Genomic DNA, 11,463 nt, shown 5'->3' with positions numbered 1-11,463 from the left:
TGATAATAGCCCAACTGCATAACACAAAAGTCTAATATTTAAGTCTAAGGTAACAGTCTGACATCCTACTTTAGGTTTTTTTACCAAAGCAGAACTTAAGCCTTTAGGTCATCACTCTGTCTAAATCATCCTTGAATTTCTGAGTAAATTTCTCCCTCTGAAATGCTTTGTTACTTTTACATCAGAAGTAATAGGATGGAAACCATACAAAGATATCAACCTTAATCTAATCACTCAAAAGATTATTGTCCCAAAAGTCTTAAATATCATTTGCATGTTTCTTTGGCATCTGTTAGGACGGTCTTTGGCCTCTTTTTGGCCTACATTTAAGGAAGTAACTAAGGTCTGAAATTATTTAGGTGTTATTTGAAAAGGCCAAGTCAGATTCCAGGAGTTTAGCTGGAGAGCTGTGTAATCATTGTCTTTAGCTTCTGTAAGATTTCAACAGATACAGATGAGCAAAATTTGCTTAATCAAAACGTGGGATGCTAAAGAACACCTTGCAAACAAAAATAAATGCCGAAACTGAGTCAAAGGGTGCTTCAGTTTTAGTTACTTTTATGAACCCAAGCTGTTGTAATTTGATATATTCTTTCTAATCAAGTGGGGGTTTTTTTATTTGTTAAATTAAGCATTATAAATACACCCCAAACATGGAACTCAGCTTGTGAGACTAGAAAATAATCATGCTTCATACAGTATATAAGCTTATAAAGGGATAATAGTGGCAATTGTAATCCTCCTAAGAGGCTTATAATGTAGCTCTGGGGCCCACTAGTGGTAGGGGAGGCCCCATGCTATGCATAGTCTGTGTACAGGTGCTAAAAACTGCTTCCTAAAAAGATATTAAATAACATTAGAAAGATTTTTTACTCTTTGCAGAAAGTTAAACCATATATGGATTTTATTACACATGGAATGAAATATTTAGGGGCCTTTTAAAATAATTTTGATGATTTTGGCTAGAAGAGACAATTCAGCCATTACATGAAACCAATTTAAGGATGTTGTGTTATTGCTATATTATAGCCTTTATTATGAGGAAGGATATATTAATGTCCAGAAGAAGTCACACAAAGAGGGTAAGCAACATACTTCATTCCTCAAGAATCTGTCAGTTCTGAATGTTGTTTTCAAGCATATTCATTGTAGGTAGAGTGGAAGGGAAAAGTGTGCAGAAAAAGGACCCCAGGTGCTTTGACACGTTTCTACACTGTCTACGGTTTAATGATCACAGAGTTACTTTGACCGGAAAGCAAACCCTAACCTCAATTTAAAGGATAGTCTCTGGATTAATGTCAGATTAAAGAGACACTGGACCTAACAGTGTAGATGATCCTTAAAATTACTTTCATAGCCTGACATTTGCATAAAATACCCATTTTAATTAGATTTGATGTAATATTACAATTTTCAGGGACAATAAATGTGAGGATTTCATTATCTGTAAGGCATAATCATTTCAATTATAATCATCAAGACATTTTTAGATGTTCGTTTATAGCAAAAACCAGCCCTGGTTTCAGCAGTAATAACACCTCTGCCTGCACAAGAAATTCTAGAACATAACAGTTCAGTTCCATGTAGTTTCAGATTTGTTTAGATCAGTAAAGAAATAAAATTCCTATTTGAAAGCTGTGCTTTTTATTAACTCACTTCAACTTTGTCAGATACTGAAACATCTTTATGATCATAAAATATAAGAGATCAGTAAGGGGGCAAGTTTAATTTATAACGGGTATATTTAAAAGTATATGGAATGGTCACTGATCATGGCTCTCTCGCTGTGCTGTGGAAATCATGTCTGGAGTTGAAACTGGAAAATCCCCACGAGGCCATTTTGCATTTGTGTTTTTCCACATTACAGTCCTGGAAAGAGTGTGGAAAAATCTGAAGGCGAGGAAAACTGGTTAATTGTAAAACTGCTCATGGGACTCAACAGCCAGCAACTATGTCCAGCGTCTTGTGTTGCATCATTTAACATAAATTAAAAATAAGGTGGTCCAGTGTTACAGCAGGTGCACCATACAACGGACTGGGTTCAGTCCCCCCTAGCAGGGTAGAGTGGATGTCACCCTCTTCTCTTATAGCTTATAGTTAGAGTGGCTCAGGTTATCCTGAGCTATCTCTATAGTTATGCTGCTATAGGCTTAGACCTCTGGAAGACATAGGGACCCCCATTTCATCATTCTATCTCTATTCTCCCACTGCAGAATCTGTTAGTTCAATCTCTAACGTTATGTTCTCTCTGCCTTTTCTCATAGTAGCTTTGCCTCGTCTGTTTCCATTTGGCTGTGACACCATCAGCTGCGCTGCTGCCATCAACACCTTTGTTTATAGATGTTTTTCCAGTGTAGTCCTGTTTCTGACTGTGACTGGCTGGATTGCTCTTCATCCTCTGGCATGGGAGCTGGCTCGGAGCTCGTCTGCCTGGCTGTGTGTTTACTGGATGGGGCCGCATTTTACAGTTGCCTTTTGTATCTCTGCTTCTGTCTCCTTGAACCCCAGTCAGCCTCGGCAGATGGCCGCTCAGGCTGAGCCTGGTTCTGCTGGAGGTTTCTTCTTGTTAAAAGGGAGTTTTTCCTCTCCACTGTCGCTACAAGCATGCTTAATGTGAGGGATTGTATTCGAATCAAATAGTCAATGCAATCAACTGGTTTTCCTGGCTTAGATAGAAAACTTTGAATCAATTTGACTGTATGATCTGGTGAACTGTAAAGTGCCTTAAGATGACATGTGTTGTGAATTGGCGCTTTATAAATAAACTGAATTGAATTCTCCAATCCTTATGAGTAAAGCACACTGGTTCCAAAACCAAAAGGATTCTGCACAAATCAAACCTGAAGTGATATTTGAAAAAGATGAACTACCTTTATTTCAGACAAAATTTATTGCCCTTTGTGGTAAAGGTGACCAAAAAGTCCTAAGTGAAACCTAACACTCTCATATGTCAATATTTGAAATAACATATTTGTGTTTGATGATAAAAATCAATATTTATCGCCACCCCCAGCAGTTGCCCTGAAACAATCATTTTGTTTTTCAAATAATCAGAGCAAATGTAGGAACTTTTAATGATAATTATTAATCAAATATTTGCTCCATTTTCAAATCCTATGAACTAAAACTGTAATAAACAGCAAATATTTAACACAAGTTTTTTTTGCTCATGGTAACGTTTGTGAAATAAAAGAGAGACTTTATAAGGATTCACACTTTTATTTCCAGAGAAGTATCATGAAAAGTTGATTACTTTCATGCAAAAGGCAACCTCAACGCCGGTCTGAGAGTCCGAGACCGAGCTGTGAAATGCGGCGCTGCGTGAAACAGCCACCAGCAGTGAACCACGACCGCAACCACGAGCCTTTAAAGCCCCATTACGTCTTATTCCACTGGAAAATCCCCCCCCAAAAAAACATGTTAGATTGCCTTCGCTGTAACGGCCAATCAGAGCTGCCGCTTTTCAATGATCTTATTCGATAATTACAAGCTTTAAATAATGTGCCTGACTTTGAAAGAAGCTGTGACAAAAACAAAATACGACTCCATAAATAACACATAAGCTTCGAGCATGCGAATCAGAATTCCTTTAGCAATAAAATCTGATTTATTATTCGTGGCTATTTGCCTTAAATGTAAAGAGAGAGAAAAAAAAAAAATAAAGTGCAAAAAATTTGCTGATTGTGACAACTTTTCCTGCTGAGTCTGCAGCTGGGGAGACAAACAAGCTCTGCAAAAACAGTGTTTTGGTTTAGGAAAACTACTACGTAGCCCTTAAATCACAGGATAACAGGTTGGATGCTTGCACAGACCTCATGCATTGGTTTCTGCGACGTTACAGCACATGACAGGCATTCCCACAAAGTGCACCACTGAGAAACGTCATTAATCTCATCGTTGGATGACAATGTACAAAAGAAAAAGAAAGAAAAAAAAAGTAGTAAGGACAACAAAATATATTTATATTTTTCTCTAAACAATAAATAATTTGCAGTAGTCTTCTCAGTTTAAGTAGCGAGCTTTCCCTCAGTGCAGAATAGCTACACTGTTCTGATCTGTGCCCGTGTGACGCAATCAAAGCTTATACTTTCCCCTGGGTGATACACATTAACAGGCTCATGTTCCTTCACACGACAAACCTGCGGAGAATCAGTAACCGTCGTCTGACATATCCGGCTGATCATCTGCCATCTACGTCAGGTGTAACAGCAGCAATGAAGCCCTTTTTCAGAAAGTTGTGTTTTTTTTTTAAAAAAACCTTCAAATCCTGACAGCCCATAACCTACAGAGGTACAGAGAGAGACGCAGTACGATTCATTCACAGTCTGAGCGCAGTTAGATACATAATATGTACAATCAGGGCCCCCCTAAGGAGGAGGGAGGCTTCGGCCAGCACTAAATGAGCCGGCGTGGAGCCATCAGGAGCTCTAGGAGGACACTCGGGACCAAGAGCGCTGATGGGAAGAGGGTTTCTGTTCTGGGGTGTTTTTTTTGGCACTTCTGAGAAGTTAGGAGATTGGTGACAGAGAGACGGGGCACTGGCCGTTGTTGTTCATGAGGTCGTCCAGGTCTTCATCATCCAGGTCCACTGTAACAGAAGAAGGAAGACATTACACTTTAACATTGAAATGGGAATATTTATTCAATATCTTTTATTATTAAACTTGCTTCTTTGACTTCTTGGATGGATTTTTTTTTTTAACTACAAGTTTTGTCAGTATACTTGATGATTAACATCTAAAAGTGGATTATTTTCCATCAGAAAACAGACTGGATGCGCATTCCTCCTGGGTGGATTATTTGTGAATTTGGCTCAAATATTCACTCCACCACCTCTGCTTGCTGAAGAACAGAAACAGCTCTGGGCAGACAGCTGGCTCCATGATGATTTGGGTTTTTTGTTTTTTATCCATCTTCCTATAATGTGTTTTCTACTGAGCTGCTTTCTCTGCAGAAGCCTTTTGTTCATTTTATTTCCCCCCAGAACAAAACACGGGAGTTGATTCTGGCTTAAAGGAATAGTACACCCAAAACATGATTAGCCTTCATTTTCTACTCACCCCCATGCTGAACAACACTCTGGAGTACTTTTTTGATATCTCAAATGCATCTGGAGATCTGGGAGGCTTCTTGCTGTCTGCTGACATTCAAATAATGGAGGTCTATGGTGCCCGAGGAAGAAAGGTCCATAAAAGTCCACAAAAACGTGTCAATATTCCTCCATACTGCTCGTCCAATGTATTCCAAGTGTCCTGAGTGGGTAGCATCCAGAATTTACTCGAAACGAAGTCATTTAGAATGTTTTTAGAGCATAAACAGTAGTGTATAGGATTTCCTGAAAGCGCGTTCACGACGCTACGGAAGCCGGCAGACCAAACCAGACGAAAGTGCGCATTCAGCGTCTGCTCTGACGATAATGCAAGCGTAGAAGAAGAAATGTGCTGTTTACCTGTGCAAAGAAAGAAACAACGAAAGAAAAATGTCTGAGGACTTCAGTGTTGAGGAAGAGCATGAGTTCTTTGCCGAGCTGAATGCGCACTTTCGTCTGGTTTGGTCTGCCGCGGTTTCCGTAGACTCCAGAACGCGCTTTTAGGAAATCCTATACACTACTGTTTATGCTCTAAAAACATTCTAAATGACTTAGTTTCGAGTAAATTATGGACGCTACCCACTCAGGACACTTGGAATACATTGGACGACCAGTATGGAGGAATATTGACACGTTTTTTGTGGACTTTTATGGACCTTTCTGTCTCGGTCACCATAGACCTCCATTATTTGAATGTCAGCAGACAGCAAGAAGCCTCCCAGATCTCCAGATGCATTTGAGATATCAAAAAAGTACTCCAGAGTGTTGTTCAGTATGGGGGTGAGTAGAAAATGAAGGCTAATCATGTTTTGGGTGTACTATTCCTTTAAGACAAATGATGAATTTGTAGGAAAGCCCCTCAGCTGTAGAGTAAAGTGGATCAGTATCAGTAATGCTGTGGGTCTTTTTCTCTACTAAGAGGCCCTGGAAACATTTTATAAGGTTTATATATCAAACTCCCATCACTACGTCCTTTTATCAGCATACACATAACAGTAATCATATTTTCTCATTTTAGTTCTTTACAATCATAAACTTTCATGTATTTAATTTTATCTGGCAGAGAAACACAGATTAACCAACTTTGAACAGAGGGGTGGGCTCAGGTTTTGGCTCTCAAAAACCTATAACAAAGCTTTAGAGTTGATTATTTCCCACTATCACCTAAATCCTCATCGCCATGCAGGTGGTCAAAATATCACTCCTGCAAGGCAGGCCAATAACGACCCTAACGAGTCGCCATTACAGAAGCGTGGGCCAGTTTCGGGTTAATTCGCAGGCCAACAATGATCTCCCAGTACCTGTTTCCGTTCAATTTGCATATTTTCTAAGCCATAAAATGCTTTGTTGGGCTACTCTATAAAAGCCTGGAGCTCCATGCTACTCCAGACATTTTAAATTGGAAAAGCTTCCTGGATGAGAAGCGAAACATTTTCAAACTTGGGGGGGAAAAAAGTCCAGTGGTTTTTATTTTTTAGTGTTCTATTTGTAAATGGACGTAAACATATAGGGTTTGAAATGTGTCATGCATTCGTATTCAGCCTTCTTTTTTTTTTTTTACACAGGTGTACTCCTGGATAAAATTCAAGGGCACCACTTGCCGAGAGGACCCGTTATTAGTAGACGGACAGCATGTGTAAGTCTATAAGCATGAAGGTACCACTCTGGTTAAGGGAATCCACCTTAAATGACAGGCCAAACAATTAAAGCATTCATCAGAAGCAGCTATGGGGCACATTTTCTCTCTGAATGACCAGCAGAGATCCACAACTCAGGTTGGAGATTCTATCAACAAGACAGATCCAATATCAGCTGTTCAGTACGCTAATCTGTTTCTTTTTTTTTTTTTTTTTTTTTTATTTGGAAGAAACTTCAAATTCTTTATAATATACCATGCAGGCAACATAGCAAACAGAGCAAAAATGAGCTTAATAGCAAAAGATAACTAGAAATGTAGGTGGGAGGTATGGCTGGGTAATTATTTCCCTTTGCTATATAGTCGCAATTTAACTAAATATTTTGGGGGGTTTATCCGCAGAGGCACTACATTTTGGTCGAATTACATTTAACAAAACAAATAGATTTTTTCTTTTTCCTCCCCTCACTCCAGCACTTTAGGTCATGGTAATATGTTGAAAGTTTCTGCGACAAAAAAGGTCAAAGTAACTTCCAGCTAGCAAGTAGCATGCAAGTAGAAGCAAGCACATTTACAAACGTTACAGTAAAAACCTGCAACAATGGATTTTGCAAAGGCTTTCAAGATCATGAAACAACTGGGACCCTGGAGTGAATCATCTACATGCTGGTTAGTCTAAAAGGAAAAAGAGATTTAAAAAAAAAAAAAAATTACCATCCTATTACTGGTTGAAAATAATTACGATTACAATTGTTGGTAAAATCGTTCGGCCCTATTAGGAAGAACAATTCATGCTGCAATTAAAATAGCTAAATACAGTGATGCCGTCAATATGCTGTGGAAATCTCTTTTTCAAGCAGATGTTATGTGGAGATTGAGGTAAATAAAGAATATTCGCATAAACTGAGGAAGATTCACCTTTTGTCCGGACATCTCCAACCTAATGGACAGAGCTAGTGTGGGGATGGTAAATTAATGCCTCAGTTAATGTTTACAGTTAAATACAATAGATAATATCATGTAAACCTTATTATTACTAAAATAGATGATCACAATCCAATTAGACTGAACCACAGCAATTGAAGACCCATAAAGAAAAATGATCATATGTGGTATAAATATACCTCATAAGACTGCATTTAATTTGGATTGATATTTTCAGCCATTTTTGATTTAAAAAAAATTCTTTCCACCTCATAGTGGACTCTACCAGGCTCAGACTGGGAACGATTTTCGGTCCCGGCATTTTTCCCTTTACACCATGCCAATTACAGACCCCGAATCACTCCCCCCCCCCCGGGAAAAAAATAGAAGCACAGTCAAACGTGTGCGTTTGAAACTTAAAACACATTGTGGATTAACCGATCTATATTAAAGCATCTGCTTTTTGTCCTGAATCTTCTCCGCTCCCCCTTTGCCAACCCTTTCCATGATTTTTAGCCCATCCACTGAAGTGAAGCAATAACTGAAGCAACATGCGCAGCAACCATATTCCCATGTACCAGCGCCGTCACTGTACAAACAGCGACTCATGTTTTCCAACCGAAATTAATCCACCCGGATATACGAAACCTCGCCCAATTTGAACCAAAGTCTATGGAGCTCTTAGGCCATAAATCTAAACAAAAAATTTTTTTACCCATAGACGGCCATCCTATTGGGAAACATCCCAACCTGGCAACAATGCACGCAAGACGGGAAACGTTAAGGGCTGGTTATACTCCCCGCAGCAGTGTGTACAGTGAGCTTGACGCAGACATTTTTGATTTACGCCCAATATTGAAGCCTGGTCTGTGCTATATTATTCCACGCCACAATGCAAGAGGGCCAATCAGGAACTAGCTGTGGGTCTAAATACGGCAGAGGAGGTGAAGTGGGGGCGTGTTTAGTCCAACAACGGAGGGACATGAGGGCGAAAAAGAGTGTTGATCCAGGGGGAAAAAAGGGTCCCAGCGTTCTCGCACACCTCGCTCTTCTAGCTGGTCCATCTTCACAAGTCGTTTTCCGCAATTGCGGTCATAAAAACAAAACAAGCCAGCAAGAATATGTAGAATTGACCAATCAGATGTCTCCTGTCTGCGGCACTCTCTGTGGTCACCTACAATTTGAGAGAGGTGCAGCAGAGTGTCTGCGGAGGGGGCGGGGACGTCTTTGCGTTCACTGCGACACACGCAGACGACCTAGTTTCGAAGTATAACCCAGCCTTTAGATGCAAAACGCCATCATTCACCCAAACATATTTTTGCAAAATATTTGAACATAAATTCGCCAAATATAAGAGCAACATCGTAGTTTGATTTAAAGAAAGCATTTTAGTTTTATCATAATTTGGTTTGTTCTTTTACAGTTTGAAGAAATAAAAATTACACCATATGCCAACCGTCACAAGTATGTTCATGACAAGGAAGGGCTATATATGTTGCATGCATCGCTTAAGCAGTTAACATTGTATTACTTCTTGAGCTACTTGGGTTATTTACTGTCACAGGTAGGAGCTTCAGCCGGAGAGTTAATGCTGGGGCCGGTATGACGCTGAAATTAGCACCGGCCCACCGGCAAATGTCTGGTATCACAGATTACCAGTGCGAGCCTGGACTCTACCAAAATGCGTCAAATTTTGTGGTTGTAGCGTCACAAAATGTTTGACTACATTAGCAAGGTAAGTGAGGACAGAGGCGTAGCCAAAAAAATTTTTATAAGGGTGGCCGGGCAATAACCAATGTAGACTGAGGTGTGGCGTAAAGTGGATAGGCACCAGAACCTCAGGGTCAATCTACACAGTTCCAACAGGAACAAGCACAACATCTATATTTGTAAATAAAGACAAACTACATATTGATATATTTAAACATCCGTCAAGATAAAAGGTATATTGGATAAAAAAATTTCAGGTTTGAGTTCTGGGGCAAACATCTTTTCCACCTTCATTACTTTCCTACTTTTAACAATATCATTCTGCATAAAATCGATATTTACAAGTACTAATATCTACATCAATTTATAATTTAATAGATTTTTTAAAAATAGTTATTTACAGCATCTATGATTTCACTGAAATCCATTCATCGCATATAACAAAATCTGGTTCTGAAAGGGCATGAATTCTGTACTAATCATCTAAAGTTGGTATATTGATGTACAGTGTTTGTGTTGTGAAGTGATTTTTAATTAAAAAAATCAAATTTTTTTTTATTTTATATTCTGCTTGAGGAAAAAAATTCTAGGGGTGGCTAAGGGTGGCCATGGTGGCCCCATCTAGCTCCGCCCCTGATGACACAATTGACATCTAATTTTTTTAATATATATTTGACGTTTTAAAAATGAATGCACTCAGGAAATGTATAAAGTATGCTTTATAGTATGGAGCTGCTGTGCTCAAACCGTTTATGGGTAAAATATACAGGAAATAAATTAATAAAGCTATATATCTAAGATTTAACTGACCTTTTTTGGAGCGACCAATCTGACCCAGTTTCGGTGCTCTCTGTCCCAGCCTCTGGGGATTCGGGCCGCCGTCGTGTGCGTCCCCCTGCGGGTGGCCCGGGTTGAACTGCCCAGCGGGGCCGGGCTGCCGGGGAGGCCCGCTGTGAGGGATCAGCTCCGGGATTCCTGACGCTCCGTACATGCTGCACTTCTCCTTCTCCGCCGCTAGGTGTCACCGCAGACCAGAGCGTAGACGTCGCCTCTCACACTTCCGCAATGCTTCTCAACGTGTAGAAACAACAATAAAAACACGCCGAAATGATGGAAATAAGAGCAGGAAAAGTCCTCACAGCCTGTCGATCAAAGTAGAAACGGTGGTTAGAAATGAACTGAAGCGAAAAAGCGGCCTGTTATTAACAAACGTGATGCGAACACAGAGAGAAGTGCTGCTTCTCCTGCTGTATATAACAGGTGGAGAAATTATTTCCCCTCTGCGTCAAGAATCCGACTACTAGTAAAATAACCTGCCTTTATTTCCAATCTATGGGTTAAAACAGTAAAATTCTACATGACTTTTTTTTTTTTTTTTTAAACACACTATCCCGCTCTAACTAAAGCTAAATTAGGCTCACCGTGTCTTTCCAGATGCCGCAGTTTAAAGGCTGAATCCGTCAGATTGCCACTGAGAGCCGCCGGGTTGTTGTTGTTGTTGTTTACCGCAGATCTCTGCTTCTGCTTCTCTGCTGTTCCTGGAACCTCACCAAGGAGGAGGAAACAAGCTGCGTGGATTTAAAGGGGCCTCTCTCTCTCTGTGTGTCTGTCTGCCGTGGGGATTTCCTCCTGTAGTGTCCTGACTCACGCAGCCAGGGACGTCAGAGTGCGGTGGATAAGATGCCGACAGTTGATCAGAGGAAACTCACACGGTAGGAGGGGAGGGTTCAGAGGGCTCCTTAATGGCGGAGTGACTCAGGAGGCAGCCAATGACAGCCTCTGCTTTATTATCAACCACGCATGAGGACTTGGTGAACTTTAACAACCCAGGCTTACAGAGATAACTAGTGACGCATAAGTTCCCCAGTCATGTCTCATTTCTACTTCCAAACTTTGTTAATAATCCTCCTGGTGTTTTGATGATTCTCTAAAAATTATCTTCGGACTTTGACTGTTTTTTACCCACTAATTATTTAGATAATACCTTACTGATTTGAAAAAAAAAATAAAATAAATAAAAACATATATATATATATATATATATATATATATATATATATATATATATATATATATATATATATATATATATATATATATATAT

At 39.7% G+C, this 11,463-nt stretch overlaps 1 protein-coding gene across 1 annotated transcript; it reads right to left on the bottom strand.

Annotated features, from left to right (window-relative positions):
- Positions 1 to 3,203: 3,203 nt before the first annotated feature.
- On the bottom strand, positions 3,204 to 11,078 carry si:dkey-112a7.4. Its single transcript, XM_038304032.1, has 3 exons — positions 10,781 to 11,078; positions 10,170 to 10,501; positions 3,204 to 4,588 (listed from the first exon to the last, which is right to left on the bottom strand). The coding sequence occupies exons 2-3, from the start codon at positions 10,348 to 10,350 to the stop codon at positions 4,509 to 4,511; spliced, it is 261 nt and encodes an 86-aa protein (XP_038159960.1). The 5' UTR covers positions 10,351 to 10,501; positions 10,781 to 11,078; the 3' UTR covers positions 3,204 to 4,508.
- Positions 11,079 to 11,463: the final 385 nt, after the last annotated feature.

Source organism: Cyprinodon tularosa, unplaced genomic scaffold (genome assembly GCF_016077235.1).
Source record: "Cyprinodon tularosa strain WSP-4 unplaced genomic scaffold, ASM1607723v1 ctg523, whole genome shotgun sequence".
Lineage (NCBI taxonomy): Eukaryota > Metazoa > Chordata > Actinopteri > Cyprinodontiformes > Cyprinodontidae > Cyprinodon > Cyprinodon tularosa.
This window is presented reverse-complemented; position numbering and strand designations above follow the sequence as displayed.

Bases quoted from the DNA above. Each gene is read 5' to 3' on its own strand.
- si:dkey-112a7.4 (XM_038304032.1), bottom strand. From the start codon at position 10,350: ATGTACGGAGCGTCAGGAATCCCGGAGCTGATCCCTCACAGCGGGCCT. The intron at 4,589-10,169 runs GTCAGTTAAATC...CTTCTGTTACAG, and splicing joins GATTGGTCGCTCCAAAAAAG to TGGACCTGGATGATGAAGAC.